Below are 22,160 nucleotides of genomic sequence, written 5' to 3' on the forward strand. Positions count from 1 at the left end.
CGTCTATTACACAAGAGCATTCTGTCAAGACTGGGAGAGACGGCTAGGTTCATCTAATGTGCAGGAACCAAAACAGACAAGTCACTGAAAATGAACAGAGGAATATATTCCAAACAAAAAAACAAAATAAATACCTAGAAACAGATCTCAAAGAATGTAAGTGATTTAACTGATACAGAATTCAAAATAACAGTCATTAAAATTTTCACCAAAGTCAAGAGAAGAATGAATGAACAAAGTGAGAATTTCAACAGAGACAGAAAATATAAAAACGTGCTGAAAAGAAATTACAAAACTGAAGGATACAATAACTGAACTGAAAAATTCAACAGAGGATTCAACAGCAGACTGGATCAAATAGAAGAATCAGTGAACTTGAAAAGGGCAGTGGATGGTTCAATATCCACAAAACAATTAACGTGATTCATCACATCAATAAAAGAAATGACAAGAACCATATGATCCTCTCAGTAGATGCAGAGAAAGCATTTGACAAAATACAGCATCCTTTCTTGAACAAAATCCTCAAGAAAGTAGGGATAGTAGAGGATACCTCGAGATCATAAAAGCCATATATGAATGACCCAATGCTAATATCATCCTCAATGGGGAAAAACTGAGAGCTTTCCCCCTAAGGTCAGGAACAAGACAGGGATGTCCACTCTCGCCACTGTTATTCAACATAGTATTGGAAGTCTTAGCCTCTGCAATCAGACAACACAAAGAAATAAAAGGCATCCAAATCGGCCAGGAGGAGGTCAAACTTTCACTCTTCACTCTATATGGAAAACCCAAAAGATTCCACCAAAGAACTGATAGACTTGATTCATAAATTCAGCAAAGTTGCAGGATATAAAATCAATGCACAGAAATCGGTTGCATTCCTATACACCAACAATGAAGCGACAGAAAGAGAAATCAAGGAACCAATCCCATTTACAGTTGCACAAAAAACCCATAAAATACCTAGGAATAAATCTAACCAAAGAGGTAAAAAATCTATACACTGAAAACTATACAAAGCTTATGAAAGAAATTGAAGAAGACACCAAAAAATGGAAAAAGATTCCATGCTCCTGGATAGGAAGAACAAATATTGTTAAAATGTCGATACTACCCAAAGCAATCTACATATCCAATGCAATCCCTATCAAAGTAACACCAGCATTCTTCACAGAGCTAGAACAAATAATCCTAAAATTTGTATGGAACCAGAAAAGACCCCAAATAGCCAAAGCAATCTTGAAGAAGAAAACCAAAGCAGGAGGCATCATAATCCCAGACTTCAAACTATACTACAAAGCTGTAATCATCAAGACAGTATGGTACTGGCACAAGAACAGTCAGATCAATGGAACAGAATAGAGAACCCACAAATGGACCCACAAATGTATGGCCAACTAATCTTGGACAAAGCAGGAAAGAATATCCAATGGAATAAAGACAGTCTCTTCAGCAAGTAGTGCTGGGAAAACTGGACAGTGACATGCAGAAGAATGAACCTGGACCACTTTCTTACACCATACACAAAAATAAACTCAAAGTGGATGAAAGACCTCAATGTAAGACAGGAAGCCATCAAAATCCTCGAGGAGAAAGCAGGCAAAAACCTCTTTGATCTTGCCCAAAGCAATTTCTTACTCAACACATCTCCGGAGGCAAGGGAAACAAAAGCAAAAATGAACTACTGGGACCTCATCAAAATAAAAAGCTTCTGCACAGCGAAGGAAACAATCAGCAAAACTAAAAGGCAACCGACAGAATGGGAGAAGATATGTGCAAATGACATATCAGATAAAGGGTTAGTATCCAAAATCTATAAAGAACTTATCAAACTCACCACCCAAAAAACAAATAATCCAGTGAAGAAATGGGCGAAAGACATGAATAGACACTTCTCCAAGGAAGATATCCAGATGGCCAACTGACACGTGAAAAAATGCTCAACATCACTCATCATCAGGGAAATACAAATAAAAACCACAATGAGATACCATCTTACACCTGTCAGAATGGTAACATTAACAACTTAGGCAACAACAAATGTTGGTGAGGATGCGGAGAAAGAGGATCTCTTTTGCACTGTTGGTGGCAATGCAAGCTGGTGCAGCCACTCTGAAAAACAATATGGAGGTTCCTCATAAAACTAAAAATAGAACTACCCTATGACCCAGCAATTGCACTACTAGGAATTTATCCACGGGATACAGGTGTGCTGTTTTGAAGGGCCACATGCACCCCCATGTTTATAGCAGCACTATCAACAATAGCCGAAGTATGGAAAGAGCCCAAATGTCCATCAATGGATAAATGGATAAAGAAAATGTGGTATGTATATGCAATGGAGTATTACTCGGCAATCAAAAAGAATGAAATCTTGCCATTTGCAACTACGTGGATGGAACTAGAGGGTATTATTAAGCAAAATTAGTCTGAGAAAGACAAATATCATATGACTTCATCATATGAGGAATTTAAGATACAAAACAGATGAATATAAGGGAAGGGAAACAAAAATAATATAAAAACAGGGAGGGGGACAAAACATAAGAGACTCTTAAATACAGAGAACAAACTGAGGGTTGCTGGAAGGGTAGTGGGAGGAGGGATTGGCTAAATGGGTAAGGGACATTAAGCAATCTACTGAAATCACTGTTGCACCATATACTAACTAACTTGGATGTAAATTATAAAATTAATTAATTAATTAGATACTATCTAAGCACTGTTTTCCACATTGCTTATTTTTGGGTTAAAGGTAAACCAGTAAGATCACTAAAAATGCACTCAAAATATAAGGATATTTCATTACAGTCTCATCCAAACATCAATGTTAAAAGAATGAAGGATATTATTACAATTTGTAACAATTAAACATGTAAATAACTTAGATGTGTGAACTTAATTATATTAGTTCTAAAAATGCTTTTGGCTATCAACATCTCTGTCCCCTTCCTCTACTTAATTAATTTAATGAAGTCTAACATTATGCTACAACATAATGGAATGAAACAAGTGTGTCTTACCTCGTTACTTTGCAGTTCGATTCAATCAAGTCATTTTCAAAGTCAAGCAGGCTGGAAGGCAGATTATATTCCAATGGGGATGTCAGTCTTTTCAAACGCAGCAGACCAACACAAAATTTTGCTCCCATCTCTTCCAATTCTCGAGTACCAATCTGTAGGCCCTAGAAATAAAGCAATTTCATACATATAAGTAGGACATTTGCTATCCTCTGGCTATGTCTTATTACAACTGCATATAAGAAATTTATAATTATATTAATAAAATTAAAAGCTTGGTACTTTGTAAGTACCTACAACTCAACAAGCACAATGTCTTAACAAGATTATTTTAGATCACAAAGGAAATGGTCTCAAAAAAACCATTTCTAAAATGTCTATTTCTCATTTGCTACATGCAAACAATTTTCACCAACACACTGGGAAAAAAAATAAACATTTTGTGGTTATGTTACTCTGGGGCTCATGTGTGAAATTACATTTTTGCAAGATATTGCTAGTATTTCTTGTAATCCACGACTTTGGATGCCAATGTTAAAATATTGTAGTGTAAAAATCAAGGCCTTAATTTGTAGACCTAAACATTACCTTATACTTTTTACTGTATGATAAAAGAAACTGGTAAGTAAAGGGGCGCCTGGGTGGCTCAGTCGGTTAAGTGTCCGACTTCAGCTCAGGTCATGATCTCGCCGTTCATAAGTTTGAGCCCTGTGTCGGGCTCTGTGCTAACAGCTCGGAGCCTGGAACCTGCTTTGGATTCTGTGACTCCCTCTCTCTCTGCCCCTCCCCTGCTCACGGTCTGTCTCTCTCTGTCTCTCAATAATAAATAAACATTAAAAATTTTTTTAAAAATAAAAAGAAACTGGTAAGCAAAAACCAACAAAAGAAAGGTACCTATGTAAAACAAACAAACAAACAAAAAGAATCAGACAGATCTAGGCCAATGAGGTAGCAGTAAAAGAAGTTCCTATGTTCCATGTCAATTAAGAATGCCTATTTCAAATCTGGTCTAGTGAGGGCAGAAGAAAATTTTACCCCAACTCTACCCTTTCTAACTGGAAGTTTCCCAATAAACAATATAAAGTTTATCAAAAGTTAAATGTTACCACATAAAATGATAAAAATGGCCATAAACCAAGACACTGCTTATCACTGAATTTTCAGATAAAAATGAATCTCTAAAATAAGAGAATTCTCTCACCAACAAAAGTTGCAGGTGCAAATGAGAGCACACATCATTTAGAGAAGTTACTTTAAAACAGTTTTTCAATGAACAGACTAAAAGCACACGGTAACTGAAGAAAATGAACCGTAAAAACTGTTACTAACCCCCCAAAGCACATTCCTTTATAATAACGATTGACTAACTGATTGCTTAGTTTACCCATGTCCAAACATTCCACGGAATGTGACCTGACTTTATTAGAACATTTATTTGCCTTCTTAATTAAAAAGCTTTAGAAAGGCATGGCTGTTTCTGAATTAGTTCACAGAAAATAAAAATAAAGACCATTTACAGCCTAAAATCTAGTAATATAAGAGCATTCCTGAGGTGAAGAGAATGGTTTCTTAAAATATCGTTAAACTCATATAACTTATTAGCTAACATTAACAAGTCTGAAAAGTATAACATTAGGTGTGTGGGGACATATGGGGTATTTGAGAATTCTGTATTTTCTACTCAATTCTGCTATGAATCTAAAACTGCTCTAAAAACCCTAAGTTTATTAACAATAACAAAAAAAGCTTTCATAAAAAGTATATGTTATCATCACAGCATTGAATTTTAGACATTAATAAAAAACTTGATTAGTAAGAGATACTTCTCTCCATAAGAGTTTTAAATTAACGTAGCTCTAGTAACTAAATTATATAAAAGAGAAATGAGCATTTACTAGGTATCCATTTTATTTTTTAAGTCTATAGATTTCTTTCTAAAAAATAACTTTTTAAAAAAGTGGTCTAAGATTTTAGGTTTGAAAGTATATTTTAACTATTTTTTTAAATGTGGCTTTTTAAATGATCAAACTAATGTATCAAAATACAAATAGAATATTTGTGATTTTTTTAATGTTTATTCATTTTTGAGAGAGAGAAAGAGAGAGAGAGAAAGAGAGAGAGAGCGTGTGAATGGGGGAGGTGCAAGGAGACAGGGAACATGGAATCCGAAGCAGGGCCAGGGCTCTGGGCTGTCAGCACAGAGCCCGACGCTGGGCTCAAACTCATGTACCCCGAGATCATGACCTAAGCCAAAGTCGGACGCTTAACTGACTGAGCCACCCAGGCGTCCCTACAAATAGAATATTTGTAAAAATTCAAAGACAGTCTATCTGTAGAATCCAAATATAATAAGGAAACACCTTTGCTATATGCTACAGTTGATTTCAAGAGGCATGCAAGTCTCAGCTTCTCTACTTCTCTTCCAGCCCACAGAGGGGAGCATCAAAAACATTGATGCTTTAAATTGCCTTCTCTTCTGACTGTGTAAGCATCTCTTTAAGAAGTTATCTACAGTCTGTTTCCATACATCATATAGCTTAAGGGTTTTTCTCCTAGAAGACACCTATTGTCTTATACAAAAGTGATTCATTCTTAAGCTTTTTTCCCATCCTACACACTTACAGAATATGAGACTCTTGCCAAAGCTGTCCATGACAGCAATGATTAGGGGACGGGGGTTGGGCTCTGGAGTGGCGCTCTGGTACATTTTATCTTTTACCACCATCACATCCTTGGTAGATGAGAAGTCACTGTTTTACAGTATTTGAATTCAAAAGATACTACATTGTGGAAGAATAATATACTGTGGTCAACCTAAAATTTAGGGAAGTCACTCAACAGAAAGTACTGAAATTTCATTAAGTTCTACTCTACAAGGCCCCCAAAATTTCAATGTCAGTTGAAAAATCTACACAATTTCTTCTCAGTTGGATACAGACTGTAACAGTTATTACTTAGGCTCTCCAGTTAAGCTTTTTTGACATTACCTATAATATGTTTACATTTTTAATACTAACCATTTGAAAGATTTTTTAACTCCTTCCACACATAAAGTTATAACCAACCATCTGTATGTGAGGTATATAAAGATCACTATTAGATTCAGTTTCCTCTTCCCCCCTTACCAAACCAAACCTAACAGAATAAAGAATAACTAGCATGACACATGAAAATCTTTCTGTGGCAAGAAAAATAAGTATTTGTAATATTTATTAGGTTGCTGTTGATTATCTAAGCTCCAGCTGATTGCGTATTTTTTCAGTCTTTCAAATTAAAAAATTCAACGTCACCTAATATTTTATTAGTCTTTAGTTTCAAAAGTAAACTTAAAACTCCAGTTGTTTCCAATAAAAGTCTATAGCACCAGTCTTAGTAAAGAAAAAAATTTAGGGAAGGGATATGCATTTAAAAGTAACACACACACACACAAAATCTAAATATAAAAAACTTTACAAGTAAGTGTAATGTGTTTATTTTCTAAATGTATAAAAACACGCTAACATCCAACAAATTAAAATGATACAAAGTTTGTGTTAATCATGTACTACTTGCACAGCTCGTTATAAATTACCAATTGGTATTTAAAATGTGTACCACAACATGCCTTCTTAAAAATTATGAATGTAGATGGACTCAACCAAGATTTCATAAAAACCCAAAGCAAGCTATTTAGTACAGAGAAGTAAAAAAGAATTGCATAGGATTCAAGGTCATGACTGCAATAGCTCAGTGTAACAAATGTGCCATTTAATATAAACCATGAGAACGCTATATGAAAAGAAAGTCCTTAAATACTTTTTACTACTCAAAGTCCTGAGATGTTTTACCTTATATTTTCCCTGATCACAGCCACACAAAGTACTTTCCATGGTATAGCTTCTTTGTACGCCTATCTCCCTCCAAACCACAACACGTGCCGTGGATTCTTTCGATTTCTCCACTACAAAGCTGCAGCTGCTCATGCAAAATGCTGGAGCAATATGGCTCAGTATCTTAGGCAAGGTCTGCAAAAATAAGAATGACAGAATACAATATTTCAAGAGGGCTTTTTTTAATTAAAAACACTTTTTTTTTTAGTTTTTAAACATTTTCAGGAAAGCACAGTGACCAGAGCAGGGCCATGTGAATCTTCTTACTTTGTCCTCTGCTATTCCAAGCATCAAAACCATTCTTTACAAATTCAGAATTTTCTGCTTTCCTGGACAAACAGTAATCAGTTGGAAAACAAAATGGGAGAAAGGATCACATTCACAGTAGTAACCAACAGGTGAACAAAAACTATGGTAAAAAATGTTTCAAATTTTGAAAAAAAAAATGTTTAAAAAACAAAACAACTTTAGTCATGAAAAATGGCTTACTAATTAAGAGATTTAACATTATAAATGTCAACCACCTCTAAATTAATCAATAAAGTCAAGACAATCACAATCAAAATGCCCACAACATTTTCTGCAACTTCAAATTATTCTCAGGTTCACCTGGTGTGTGTAAGTATGAAGGCAGACAGGGGAGTTCTGAAAGAAGAGAAATAATCTAACAGATATTAACCTAATTATATACGTAAGGGAAGTTAAATTGTGATACCGTGTAGGAGTAGATACATCTCTAGAAAGAAAGAGAATTCAGAATTAGAACCAAAGGCAGATGTAAAAATTAGAATTATTAGTGTGGAGGGCCACCTGGGTGGCTCATTCAGTTGAGCATCTCAACTCTTGATTTCAGCTCAGGTCATGATCTCACGGTTCCTGGGATCGAGTGCTGTGTCGGACTCTGCACTGAGCTTGCTTGGGATTCTCTCTCTCCCTCTCTCTCTCTGCCCTCCCATGCTCAAAAAAGAGACAGAGAGAGAGTGAGTGAATCTCACACACACACACACACACACACACACACACACACACACACACACACACACACACAGCTTGAGCAGGGGAGGAGCAGAGAGAGAGGAAGGCACAGAATCCAAAGCAGGCTCCAGGCTCTGAGCTGTCAGCAGAGCTGATGCAGGGCTCAAACTCATCAACTGTGAGATCGTGACTGAGCCAAAGAATATGCTTAACCGACTGAGCCACTCAGGTGCCCCAATAAACATTTTTTTTTAATCATTATTAGTGGAGAGAAGAGTGATCACCCACTAACTGCTGGCACCACTGGAGAGCCACTGAGAAAAACAAGCTGAAGTCACTCTTTAGTAGTTCAGTTCTGACTGGATTAAGAATTTAAACTTAACAATTAGCAAGTAAAATTTCAAAAGGAAATTAAAAACAATAAACATGGAACTTTATTTTTTAAATCTTTGGATGAGATTTCTAAGCCTCAAAACCCAGAAGGCATTTAAAAAAAAAAAAAAACCAACAAATCTGATGCAAGTTTTTAATTATCACACAATTAAAAAAATGTTTTTTCAATATATTTGTAAAAGAGTTATTTTCAAAACAATAATAATTAGATGGCCAATGTAAATGTAAGCATAGTCATTTTATTTATTTGGGAAAGGGGAAGAAGAGAGAGGACACCAAAAAAGAAAATGTGCCTTTGAATTTCTGCTCAGGGCAGTGGTATGCTATCAAAATTCTTTTGGGAAAAAAACCTGGGGTGTTTTGTTTAGGTGCAAATACAGTAGGAAAGCCACTGTGCCCTTAATGGAAAGCACATAAGATGTGACGCAGTAAGATCTTCCTTCAGTCCTGGGCATACCTCAACACATACCCAGAGGTGTGGAAACATGGTACGTAACAGATGGCTTTATAAATCGGCACAGGAAGGATGTACTGTTTAATAAATGGTGCTGAGACAACTGGTTATATATGGGGACACTAAAATTAGATCCCCAACTCTCATACAAAAATAAATTCCCAATAGATTAAAATCTAAATACAAAAAGCAAAAATTTTAGACTACTTAACATGAAACAATCTGCAACAAAAAATGGCAAAATGGCAACACTTGCAGAGTCTGAGTGGCTGGGATATGTTACATTAGTTTCTGTAGTGTTATACGTGTTTGAAATCCCCAAAGTCCAGACTTATCTGTGATAATTACCCTGTATCCTACATCTTCCATGACATCACATGAAGCTGCATTATCACTGGTATGCCATACTGTCTCTTTGATGCTGCAGCCATACATAAATACATTCTTCTTTCGGGAGTGGCCATGATAATCACAATAAACCTTGAAAATATATTTTGAAAGTTAAAAACCTCCAAATTCATATATTTCCAAATAAAGCTAGTTAATAACAAGACAATAAATAGCTCTGTGTGTCTTTGCCCTTTCATTGTAACAGAGCCACCATTTAATAAGTAGAACTAATAAAAGTAATAGTATCTAGTTCTGGAAAGGATCTATGATTAATTCTAGAATGGCTAAATCCTTTCTAGGGCCTGCATCAAGCCACGAGTTCCACTCTAATATACCTACTATTCACAATTTATTTGTATTTATTTTTGAGAGAGAGAGTGTGAGCGGGGGAGGGCCAGAGAGAGGGAGACAGAATCCAAAGCAGGCTCCAGGCTCTGAGCTGTCAGCACAGCGCCCAATGAGGGACTCGAACTCCCGGAGTGAGAGATCTTGACCAGAGCCAAAGTCGGACGCTTAACCGACTGAGCCACCCAGGCACCCCCTCTACTATTCACAATTTAAAAAATAATAAATTCAGTCATAGGTCAAATCTACAGCAGCAGTCATCACTGATCCAAGGGTTATTTGAAAATTTAGGTAATTTGAAAGAAAGACAATGCGCTCATGAAAAACACGATTGAGAAAAGGGTAGTATGGTTTCAATTTAATTTTTAAGAGCAGCATTTTTAAAATGAAAAATGAAGAACAGGACTGCATGTCAATGTTCACCTTCTGCAAAGTTTTCCTATCTTTCCCAGAGGAAGATTACCTCATTCAAACAATAATATAACGGGACATTCTATGCAAAAGCTGCTGAGAACAGAAGCAGAATATATACACAGTCCAGTAGTGTTCAGCACTGTGCCCACGCCTTCTCTCATGTGTATACTCGAGACTTACTCGCTTCAGAGTTCACTAGCAAACTCAGAAATAAGCTTCTACCAGTTTGAGAACTTGGAAGACACATCCTGTTACCTTACTGCTATTCAAACAGTGAAGTTCAATACCTAAAACTTAAAACCAGGAGTTACCAATATTCATAGACAAAAAAGATAAGGAAAGGGCTCAGGGGAACACTAAAAATTAAACCTGACAAAATAAGAATACAAATGCAGTGTATTAATTACACACGTAATTAATAACAGAAGAAGATATTTGTAAAAAATTGCTTTTGAAATTAACACTTAGCTTTTATAACCAGAATATACTGAGTCATTAACTAACAAAATCATTTCTGTGACTAGATAAAGTACAAATACTTACCAGTGGTAAATGCTTCACAGCGGCCAGGTATTGTAGCAGCCCCTTAGCATGGTAAATTGTAGGATGTAAATCTGGATTTGGACTTTGCCACTGTCTATTCAGATCCTCTCCACTTAAAGAACAGCGGTGACTACACAATATAAACACAAACATTAGTACTGATAAACTCTTACCTATATTTGATTTTATGATTCTATTCCAGTAAATATTTCCAGTGAATATACTAGTCACTAAATAAACACTTATGAAGTATTTGTTTCGTGCAAGATCTTGTGTTACATGCATTTAACTGTGGCAAGCTTTCACATTTTTAGGTCAACATTTTCAAGCTATAGAAAAAAATTAATTCTCAATTCTGGGGTCTTATTCCAGACTCTCTAAAATTTACTAATGTTCCTATTTTCCATTCTGATTTCATAATAATCATTTGTTATACTTCAACACCGTGTACTTTGATTGTATTAGTTATTATGTAAAAGTACTATCTGGGCTGGGCCCTCCTAAGAAAGGTACGTATATGAAAAGTCTACATTCTTTTTTGACTATTATTTTTATTTGAGAGAGACAGAGAAAGAGAAGGAGAGTGCCAGGGGGAGAGAGAGAGAATCCTAAGCAGGCTCCATGCTCAGTGTGGAACGTGACATGGGGCTCGATCCCACAACCCTGGGATCATGACCTGAGCTGAACTCTAGAGTTAGACACTCAACCGACTGAGCCATCCAGGTGCCCCAAAAGTCTACATTCTTGTAAAAATTCAAATACATTTTCACTTATTTCAGGTAGTAAGTACCAAAGCAGAGCAGAAATTTAAGCAAGCTATCAGAAGGTGGTAACAGAAATGTAAACAGAATTCTAACTGGTCAATATGTTTCTGAATTAAAACTAGACATAAAATGCCATTTTAATTCCATAACGTATTACCTAAAAATAAATTATTCTGGTTTTTTCATTCAAAAACTTCCTAAAATGTGAGAAATATTCATGCTACATTTAGTGAATAAATAAAATATGGTATCCTCAGCTTTGGAGACACTCATGACAGCAAGACCAAATTCCCATCTTTCAGAAACAGAGTTTTCTAATTCCCACGAAAATTAAACTGCACTAACTATAAGCCATCTCCACCTAAAAAGAAGTTATCTTCCATTATTTCCAGTCTAAAGAATTCCTTCTGTCAAAACTACACCACCTCCTATCAGGACGAGGTCAGCAGATAGAGCCAATATTCCATATCAATGGAAAGAGATCCCAGGAGATTCTAAGTCTTAGATCAACTCAAGATCATGTCACTGACAAACAAAAAGGAATATAAGAAGTTATGTTAAAGACCTTATTTATGTATTCTCATATCCTGACATTGTGATTTTTCTAAAACAATTCAAGCAAGACATGAAATCATACTCTCATGGAATACAGAAATTCTCAAAATATCATACTGATACATAAAATGTATTTTCATTTAAAAATTCATCTTAGATGAATTCCCCACCAAAAATTTCTTCGTTCTAGAAACATCACTCAATTTGTTTTCCAAATTAACCTGGATGCTATTATTTTGACAAGTTTACACAGGATAGGCACATAACCTATAATATTTCTATAATGATTGCTTAACTTACTTTCCATTGATGACACCATCTGGATTTAGCATAGGGACAATTTTAAAAATATAGGATTCTCGTAAGCTCTGAGCAGTAGGGTTATTACTCATGAGATACTCCAATGTTCCTTTCATTACCCAACTTGCATTAGTTTCTCCAGGATGGACCCGAGCAGACAAGAAAACGTAAGGGCGATTTCCTAAAGTACACATAAAATTTCAAATTAAAATGAACAGCTACTAAGAGTCTGTATAATGTTTGACTTTGGGAATATAGAAATATTTCTACTCAATTGTGAGTTCTGATATAAATTCATACTAAAACTCACTGTGCACCTACTGTATCTGAGCACTGCACTAGGCCCTACAGAGAAAACAGATACACAAAACCCATATATAAGCCATGTCCTAAAGGAGTTCATAATATGAACGCAGCACAATAAATAGTATTTGAGTTTTATTTTCCAATGGTTAATCTAACATAGAAAATTAGTTCTTTTATATAATCTTGCTTTTATAAAGAACAAGTATTGGGGAAGTTTTAAATATAAATTTATTTTTCATGAAGTCATGAGGAAAATAGGGAAATACCATTTTACCCCTGTTTTACAGTTGCTATGCTAAGCACAGATGAAGTATATCTGTTCAAAGATGAACAAAGAAAAACAGTTTCACTATGCATTTCGATACACAGGTCTACAATGTGACCACTCTGCTCACCTGCTCGTGTTTTCAGGCATATCAAGCTATTTCTCTTTCCTGAAAACACCTCACCTTCTTATCAAAATTAGGGCGCTTTCTCATTTTCCTATCACAGTTGTACATCTGAGGCAATTTTAAATATATAAATGTCAGGAAAAACCAACCAGCTATTTGGTGCTAGCATCAAAGCACATGATGGGTTTCTGGTGGTTTGATTTATAAACAAAATTAGTTGTAAATTTTTTAATTAATGGTATTATCATATGAACTCTTAAAACATTTTGTTGTATTACACAACAAAGGTAAGAACTACAGAATATGCATATCAAAAGAGACCTCAGAGATAATCTCATGCAGCTCCCTCGTTTCTGAGATGAGGAAACTGAGGCCAAGGGCTGGGCAGTAATAGGACCGAGACTAGAACCCCAGACTTCTGATGCCTGTTCTAGTCCTGTTGCCCTTACAAAACATATATGAAGCAAAGGAAAATAAGAATAATTGGCATTTTGAGTGAAGAAGACAGACTTACTGAATTGACAGATATGTTCATAATAATTAGACTCTGGCATTGCTGTTATAGTCACCAAGGGACAGGTGTTTCCAGACAGGGTTTCACATAACACATCTTTTCGAAAATAGATTTGCTGAGGATTGTGTGCTGATTCCAATTTTTGAAGATGCATCTTGATAAAAATTTAAAAGCAAAGTATACAATCATTTAAAAACTCCCTAAGATAAATAGAAATAAATGCATCCAGATCTCGACATAACTAAAAGCGAATCAGATTCCTAATCCCTTCTCTGAAACCCTCAGGGAGCCAGAGGTAGTTCAAACATCAGTTATTTGGGGCAGTTGAGAAAGGGCATAGCTACAATGCATACACCATTAATTCTGCAAACCCCCAATGGGGGTGGCCGTAGCAGCCTGTAATAAGCCCATCATTATTTCTGCAGCAAAACATGTGAGGAGTCACTCAAAACGGAATCAATATTCTAAATAAGCTCACATCAATTCAGGCCAGGCTGCCAAATGGGCTAGGAGAAAGCTTTTGGTTTTCAAAGCCTTTTGAATTTTGAAATTATAAGTGACTGTAGACCGGCAGAATGGGGTATGTAGCACAAAAATTTTTTAACAACTTTTCCTGATTTCAAGATTCATACAGATTCAATGTAAAATGTCTAGAAGACACAGAAAGTACAAAGAAAAAATTTTAAACACCCATAACTGCATCACCTAGATTACTACTAACAAATACCAATGTAACCTGCTTTTACCACTTAATAATTTACACACACACACATATGTTCATAATTACAAACACTATATCAGATCATTCAACAAGTGAAATATGTGTCTTTTGAAAACACAAGTTTTAATGGTTTTAATGTATGGTTATCCCATAAATAGACTGTTCAATCCCCCCCTTTTTTTTTTTTTTAAGATACTTGGGTTTCTAAACTTTTGCCTATGTTCATTCACATAATCACAATTGACTATGTGCCCACTATTTCTGTGAGGGACACTGCCCGGGGATGTGTGAATGAATATACCCTACCTTTGGAAAAATACAGAGTGCTGTGAGAGCTTGTCATCAGGAATGGGGAGCCTAGCTGAATCTCGACAGTGTGGAAAGGTCTCCTAAAAGAAGTTACATTCAAACCAAGATCCAGAGGATGAGTGAGGAGGGCAGAGGGGAGTGTGGCAGGAAGAAGGAAGGTATATGGGAAGACCATGATGTAAGAAAGAGGAAGGGCATCTTACAGGACTGACAAAAATTCATTGCAGCCAGACCGGGAAGAGTGAGAAACAGAGACTTAACACAGACTGAAGGGCCTCACAGGCCATTCTTTCACAAGGAGCAGCATATATACGCATACCGGTAATTTAGATAATGAAGTGACATATGCATAACCATTTGAAAAATGAACAGGTATATCTTTTACTGTGAATTAATACCATGGATATTAACCTAGGATGAGGATAAACTTTAGAGTTATTTTAGTTCCATTTAAAGACAAATATTAAGTAATAGTGCAAACAGTATGAGGACATGACAAAAATTGTTACAAATAGTAGGGAAATGATAGAAATGAACCATGGTAAGAATCTCAGACTTCATAAAAATGGCAAAAGAAATCACTAAGCTTTAAGCGGGAGATTTATGGGACCAGACGCTCCCATCACGAAGCCCTCCTGCTCCAGTGTGGGGAAAGGAGGAAAGAGGACAGAAGTGAATTCTAGAACACCAGTTAGAAGAGGCGGCAGAAGTCCAGATGAGAGACAGCAATAATGGCTGGAAAGGTTGTGGCAGCAGCACTGGCAAAAGGAGGGGAATTTAAAATATACTAAAAAGGTCACATCAGTAAAGAATAATAATATGTAACCCTGTGTGTAACAGCACTATATACTTTGATGCTGTATTATTCAGCACGGAAAGATAACTGATAACACCTTTATTGTAAGTTGTAACTTTTATTAAAACAAAGTCAGCCACACTGAGTGTTCTAAGCTTTGCTCTCTCTTCTGTTCAGTGGAGTATGTTTCTCTTCTTTTCCCCTAATAATTTGGAAGCTTGTTTCTAATCATAGTGTTCCAATCTCTCTCTGGGTAAACCGATCATACCTCTTTGATCCATAATTATTACGAAAGACTTTCTGTACTAAGAAGAAAAAAATCTACCACAGTAACTACTCGATTAATTTTTTAGTTTTGTTTTACAATGTAAGTACTCAAACATCTCAAAAGAACTCACAAAACAACTCTTACATCTTAAATTCTAAAGAATCTGGATCTAGAACTCCACACCAAACCACTAAAAGAAATTAATTCCCCACAGAAAAACTTACACATTTTTCTATTGCTAGATTTTCTATGAGATTCAATGCCTCTCATTAAACAAGTGGAAGTCTCACCTAGTTAATATGTGTAAATCATGGAATCTTAGAGAACTACAGATTTCTATAAAAAGGTGGAGAGTAAAAATCTTTTAAAATTTCCTTAGTATTTCTACTAAATAAAAATAAAGACTACATTCCCATTTTATTCCCTTAATGTTTTCAACAAACATGGTATTATTTTCTAAAATATTCAGCACTGGATCTTTTCATTTTATTAAGATATTTAATTAAAACCCGTCTTCCCCCAATTATCTGACACATATGCATAGAGCACAATAAGAGCCATAATATAACTTAATGAGTTCTCACCTGTAAAGTTGAATATGTGTATGGATAGTGATAAGCAAAGTAGCAAACATCATCTTTATGTGGAAAATTGACAGTGAATGTAATTGTATAGTAGGATTTTCCCTTTTGCCCACCTGCAGCAACTGAACTTCTTGAGAAGTGATTTCTGCAATAGAAAAGCACAAAACCTGTTTACTTCTTCCACACAAAAGTTCTGAATCTCCTTGCTTCTTTATGAAACAGAACTTCGGGTGGGAGGAAACACACGGTTCATAAGGTTAGCTTAAATATTCTATAAAAATTAGAGTTGGTGCTACTGAATCAGATAAATGCTATCAGCCAACATCAGTTTTCACTTCTGAATTTACTATCAAATGGAGCTGAGACTCCTCATCAATGAAAAGCTTAGAACCTAATTCCTTGTTACCATACACATTACCGGATCTTGGCCAATTATCATCAATGGTTACTACCACCATTAGATGGAAGGCTAATGACCATCTTTAAAGCAGATGGATCAGGGGACAATACCTAAACTCACTATCAATCTTAAGGCTACAAAAAAAAAAAAAAAAGAAAGAAAGAACCAGACATGATATGTTTCCGGACATAAGGCAATAGGAATTCACGGCACCATCTATGAAGTATTCTTGCCAAAATCAAACCTAAAGTTGATCAAGCTTCTAAATCTAACTACTAGTTTATAGGAAATCAGTGAGATAGAAGAATTCATTGTCACCATAGGCATGCAATCAGCAAAACCCCAAATGTGGAAACTCTGGCATGACAGATGACCCAGTTTCTCCAACAAATAAAGGAGAAATAACAGAAAAAAAAAAGGGGGGGGGACCTAATGTTGAAACAAACAAACAAACAAACAAACAAATCTGCTGAAACTCTAAAACAACACTTATGAGACAATTGGGGAAGTCTGAACAATGACTGGGTATTTTATTGTATTAGAGAATATTCTTAAGTGTGATAAAAGCATTATGGTTAGACTGTCTTTAAAAAATCTCTAAGAGGGGCACCTGGGTGGCGCAGTCGGTTAAGCGTCCGACTTCAGCCAGGTCACGATCTCATGGTCCGTGAGTTCGAGCCCCGCGTCGGGCTCTGGGCTGATGGCTCGGAGCCTGGAGCCTGTTTCCGATTCTGTGTCTCCCTCTCTCTCTGCCCCTCCCCCGTTCATGCTCTGTCTCTCTCTGTCCCAAAAATAAAATAAACGTTGAAAAAAAAAATTAAAAAAAAAAAAAAATCTCTAAGAGATATGGGGTGCCTGGATGGCTCAGTTGGTTAAGCATCTGACCTCGGCTCAGGTCATGATCTCACTGTTCCTGACTTTGAGCCCTACATCAGGCCCTCTGCTGTCAGCTCAGAGCCCGCTTGGATCCCCTCCCCTCTCTCTGCCCTTCCCCTACTTGCACTCACGTGCTCTCTCTCAAAAATAACAAAAAATTAAAAAAAAAAAAATCTCTAGGGGCACATGGGTGGTTCAGTCAGATTTAGCATATGACTGTGGCTCAAGTACTTATCTCATGGTTCATGAGTTCAAGCTCAGAGCCTGGAGCCTGCTTTGGATTCTGTGTCTCCCTCTCTCTCTGCCCCTCTCCCACTCATTCTTTTAAGTATTTATGGATAAATATGATATCTGGAAATGCTTTTAAAAATTCAGTGTGGGGTGCCTGGGTGGCTCACTCAGTTGAGCAGCTGACTCTTGATTTTGGCTCAGGTCACGATCTCACAGTTTTTGAGATAGAGCCCCGCATCAGGCTCTGCAATAAGCATGGAGCCTGCTTAAGATTCTCGCTCTCTCTGTCCCTCTCCCCAGCTTGCGCTCCCTCTAAAATTAAAAAAAAAAAAAAAATCTTTATTAAAAAAAATTCAGTGTGGAGGTAGGAGTGAAAGTATTCCTAAAGCAAAGCTAAACATGTATTGATAACGGTTGAAACTGGGTGATGAATACATTATCCTATTGCTTACTCTTACAAATGTTTGAAGATTTCCATAATAAAAAGTTTTTAAAACTACACATTACTTTCCAGACTTTAAGTATCACTGACATTTGATGGCCTAAAGATTGTCTATCAACCAACCTAATCTCTAAAATTTCAGATCATCTTCTATTATTTAAGTCATGAACTGAAGAAAATCCATGACCAACAATTAGATTTACTTGCACACACATAAACATGAACGGTATTTTCAAACCAGTATAGTCTTCATTCACTTAGCCACTATATCTTGAATACTCAATGACAAGGTGCTGTGGGCTGACGAAAACACAAAAACAAGTTCCAGGACTAGTCCTTGCCAACTCTTTTCCCCCAAAAGTTTAACATCTAATCAGAGAGGTATCGATAACACCACATTAGAGCTATATATTTTATAAGTTACATTCTCTTATATACTGGTGGAAGTCCTTTTACTCTCATTTTGCAAATGAAACAAACAAGCATCCAAGGACTTAGCTCATGTGAAAAGTTAAGACACATGCAAAAATAGTAGATTTTATCTTCACTATCTGGATTTCAGGCTTCAGGAAAGCAAGTAGTGCTTGCTGCACAGAAAACAGTTAATAGGCATCTGTTGAATTGACCTGAATTCCAGCTCCAGATTTGGAAGTAGCCAAAAGAAAAAACAAAAACTAAACAAATGAAAATCTTCGCCATCCCCCTTACACAGAACAGAACCACCACCTGTCATGTTACAACCATTCACTTGATAATGTGGAAAAGAAAAACATTCATTGATTGATTATTTCTATTCCAACTTTATGAGAAAGAGATAAATAAGAGTATTTTTATGTTAGCCTAGCAGTAAAAGAAATATGAAATTTATACAAGTACAGATGAAACGCATATAATCTTACATTTCTATCCCTCATTTACTATTGATTTTGCTAATACAAGTAAGGGGGAAATCCTACTGAGATGAATTCCAAGGAACACTGTCTTTCTCAGAAAGTAATAGCACTTAAGATGCAGGTTTTTCTAAAACCTAGAGTCAGAAATCTTCTGATTTCTGAAGGAATATTAGTGCTACTTAAACCCACGATAAAAATTCAAAATCCACTAAACAAAAATGTCAGGATTAAGATTAATAACAGAGAAAACACAGGGAGGTCAAATGAATTCAGCGGAGGAAGTTATCTAGAAATATATTACATGCAGAAACAGTAAAAATGAGAAGCAAAGTATATGATAATCCCAGATTACTTAGATGTGAAGTTGCAGAATAATCCAATCATTCCACTGAAGCAGTAAGTGATTTCGAGCACTGATTTCTAACTTGATTAAGTAGATGACCTATTTGAGGTCAAATTGAACTGTATAAATTGATGTAAGGTAACTATGGAATATACCTCCAGGTAAAATATTCTGGAAATTAAGATGAGTTAAATATTTGTATGCAGAAAAGAATTATACTTAATATCATCAGAACAACAAAAAGCCACTGCAAATTATTTCCTAGAATTCCTAATTTCCGTTTAGTCAATGAAGTTTACATGGCTTAAAAGCTAAGAAAGTTGAGGACACATAGCTATCTAACTGGTGGAGACAAGATTTGGATTAAGTCTGTCTATAGGACAGATTTTATTTCTACTAAATTTACCACCTCAATGAATCTCAAATTTTAAAGGACTCTGTTAGAGATAACAGTAAAGTATATCACCACAGTTCAAATAATGCAATAATGACTCTAGTTTCTAATCTTTAAACTGAAACAGAATGAAGTTAAGATCCCCTTCTGTCAGCTGATGTCAATATTCTTAGAATACTTACTTGTAATAACAAATGTCGGTTCCCACACGAATCCACCATGGTCTGGCATTTAATGCTTCTTGAACCGAATACATGAGTGGTTGCATACCTTTGACAGAGAGATTTAAAAAAAAAAAAAGAAGAAGAAGAAAAAGAAACAAAGAAAGAAAAAAAAATTCTTTTCAGAGCTTCTGAGTTAAAAATTAATCATTCCATTATAGAAAGCACCAAATGTTCAGGAAAGCTAAAAGAAAATACATTTCAGTTTTTAGTATATATAAAAAAATATGAGATATTTCTTTACAATCTCCTAAATCAATCAATGATATGCTTTTAATCCCAATTTACCTAAAATCGGATTTCAACTTTAGTGAGAAATCATTAAGCTTTTTTCTATTACCTTTTCTATATTAGATTAAAAATGGTAAGTAAAATGTATTTCTTGGAACAAGTCAAAGCGTCAAAAATATATGAAGAAACAGTATTTGATCATACTTCTAACTCTCCAGGGACCCCCGTCTACACTGAGGTTAAGGGAGAAAATGCCACCAACATGTTAAGATTGTTTTCTTCTTCAAACTTCTCCACACAAATATGTGCTTATAGGAAGGAAAATGTAAAGGGACTATTAGCAAAAATAAGATTAAATATATAGCATATTTTCTTGGGTAGTTTCAGAAATATATTCTACATATAAACTTTAATATTATCCAATTTCATAAAATCGTGCACTAGGCTTCTAACTAGAACTAATGAAATTCATATGTTAAGTTTAGAAATGTTGACAAATTTTACGGAGATCTGATTTGACTTTCCTTATATTCTAACTTAAAGATAGAACCATTTTTTTTTCATTTTCCTGCTACAGAACCATTTTGTTAAATTTAGCTCTGAGTATTTTAATTAGTGTTTCATAGTCTCTTGGGTTTTGTACATATGTAAATCATATAATTTGTAACTTAAAGTATTTGGCCTCCTCTTTTAGTATTTGTATCAGTCACTTCATTTTCTACTTTTACTGTATTAGAAAAATGATACAACCTTACAAGTGATTCTGCATATAGAAGAACACAACTCTGTCTTGTTCCTAATTTTAATCAAAATGTTTTACCACTTGATACAATATTTGCCAATTTTTTTTGCATATCAACTGTATCATGTTTAATAAAAAGAGGTAACATTGAATAATCTCTATGTGCTAGACACTGCTCTAAGCATTTTTACATGTGTTAATTCATTAAATACTCACAACAACCCTCTGTGGCAGGTGCTATGATTACTCCCATAAGTGGAGTAGTTTCTTTCATAATTCTTATTACACTTGTTTTAATTTATTTTATCAAATGCCTTTTCAGCATCCACTAATAGAATCACATGGCTTTTCTCCTTTAATCTGTTGACAGAATATGTTGATAGGTTTCCTATGGCTAACTATCTTTGCACTGCAAGAAAATGATATTCTTTTACTAGTATATAATTATATTAGCTAAAATCTTATTTAGAATTTTTGTATCTAGGGGTACCTGGGTGGCTCAGGCAGTTAAGTGTCTGACTTTGGCTCAGGCGTGATCTCAGTGTTCATGGGTTCAAGCCCCACTTCGAGTTCTATGCCCGCATCTCAGAACCTGAAGCCTGGTTCGGATTCTGTGGCTCTCTTTTTCTCTGCCCCTCCCATGCTCACACGCTGTCTCTCTCAAAAATAAATAAACATTTAAAAAAAATAGAATTTGTGTATCTAAAAACTGGTCTTTTTAAAAATTACCTTTACTAAGTATTAGTATAAGACTATACTAGCTTCAGAAAAATATACTGAGAAGCTATCCATTATTGATTGGAATAAGCAACAGTACAATCTATTCTTTAAAAGGTAAATAAAATTCAGCTGAAATGCCATCTCGATAAGGTGACTAATACTTTTCAAATTTCCTTTTAAAAAGTTATAGTCTGTTCAGACTCTCTACTTTTTTTAAAGTTTATTTTGAGAGACAGTGCACAAGCGTGCAAGCAGGAAAGGGGCAGAGAAAGAAGGAGAGACAGGATCCCAAGCAGGCTCCACACTCTTATCCCAGGAACCTTGAGATATGACCTGAGCTGAAATCAAAAAGTCAGACACTTAACCGACGGAGCCACCCAGATAACCCCAGAATCTCTACTTATTACTCAATTCTGGCATATTTTATTTTATTTCTATCATTATTTTCAGCATTTAAAAAAATTCATTCTCTTCCTTTTGGTTTATTTTCTCGTTTTTCTACTATCTTGAGTACTTAGTTCACTTACTTTCAGTCTTTTTTATTATAAATAATGTAAGTTATTAAATGCTTTCCTGCCAGCTCCCAGCTTAGCTATGTCACATAAGTCTATAAGTGTCCTCTTGTGAAGGACTTTCTACGTCAGAGTTGTTCAATTGAACTTCCTACCAGAACGGAAATGTTCTGTACCTGCAACATCCAAGTTGGCAGCGGCCTGCCACACGTGGCTAGTAAGGGCAGGAGATGAGCCCAG

The 22,160-nt window shown here is 35.6% G+C and overlaps 1 protein-coding gene across 5 annotated transcripts in view; it reads right to left on the minus strand.

Annotated features, from left to right (window-relative positions):
- The window catches only part of AGTPBP1 (ATP/GTP binding carboxypeptidase 1), a 160,335-nt gene that overhangs the window by 11,643 nt on the left and 126,532 nt on the right, over nucleotides 1–22,160 (minus strand). For all 5 annotated transcript variants that reach the window (XM_042963852.1, XM_042963848.1, XM_042963850.1 and 2 more), the window contains 8 exons: nucleotides 19,677–19,764; nucleotides 15,916–16,060; nucleotides 13,238–13,391; nucleotides 12,026–12,206; nucleotides 10,407–10,536; nucleotides 9,063–9,194; nucleotides 6,851–7,027; nucleotides 3,027–3,187 (listed from right to left, as the gene is read on the minus strand). In XM_042963852.1, coding sequence (XP_042819786.1) covers nucleotides 3,027–3,187; nucleotides 6,851–7,027; nucleotides 9,063–9,194; nucleotides 10,407–10,536; nucleotides 12,026–12,206; nucleotides 13,238–13,391; nucleotides 15,916–16,060; nucleotides 19,677–19,764 — 1,168 coding nt within the window. The remainder of the gene's footprint in view (nucleotides 1–3,026; nucleotides 3,188–6,850; nucleotides 7,028–9,062; nucleotides 9,195–10,406; nucleotides 10,537–12,025; nucleotides 12,207–13,237; nucleotides 13,392–15,915; nucleotides 16,061–19,676; nucleotides 19,765–22,160) is intronic.

Source organism: Panthera tigris, chromosome D4 (assembly GCF_018350195.1).
Source record: "Panthera tigris isolate Pti1 chromosome D4, P.tigris_Pti1_mat1.1, whole genome shotgun sequence".
NCBI classification, from domain to species: Eukaryota; Metazoa; Chordata; class Mammalia; order Carnivora; family Felidae; genus Panthera; species Panthera tigris.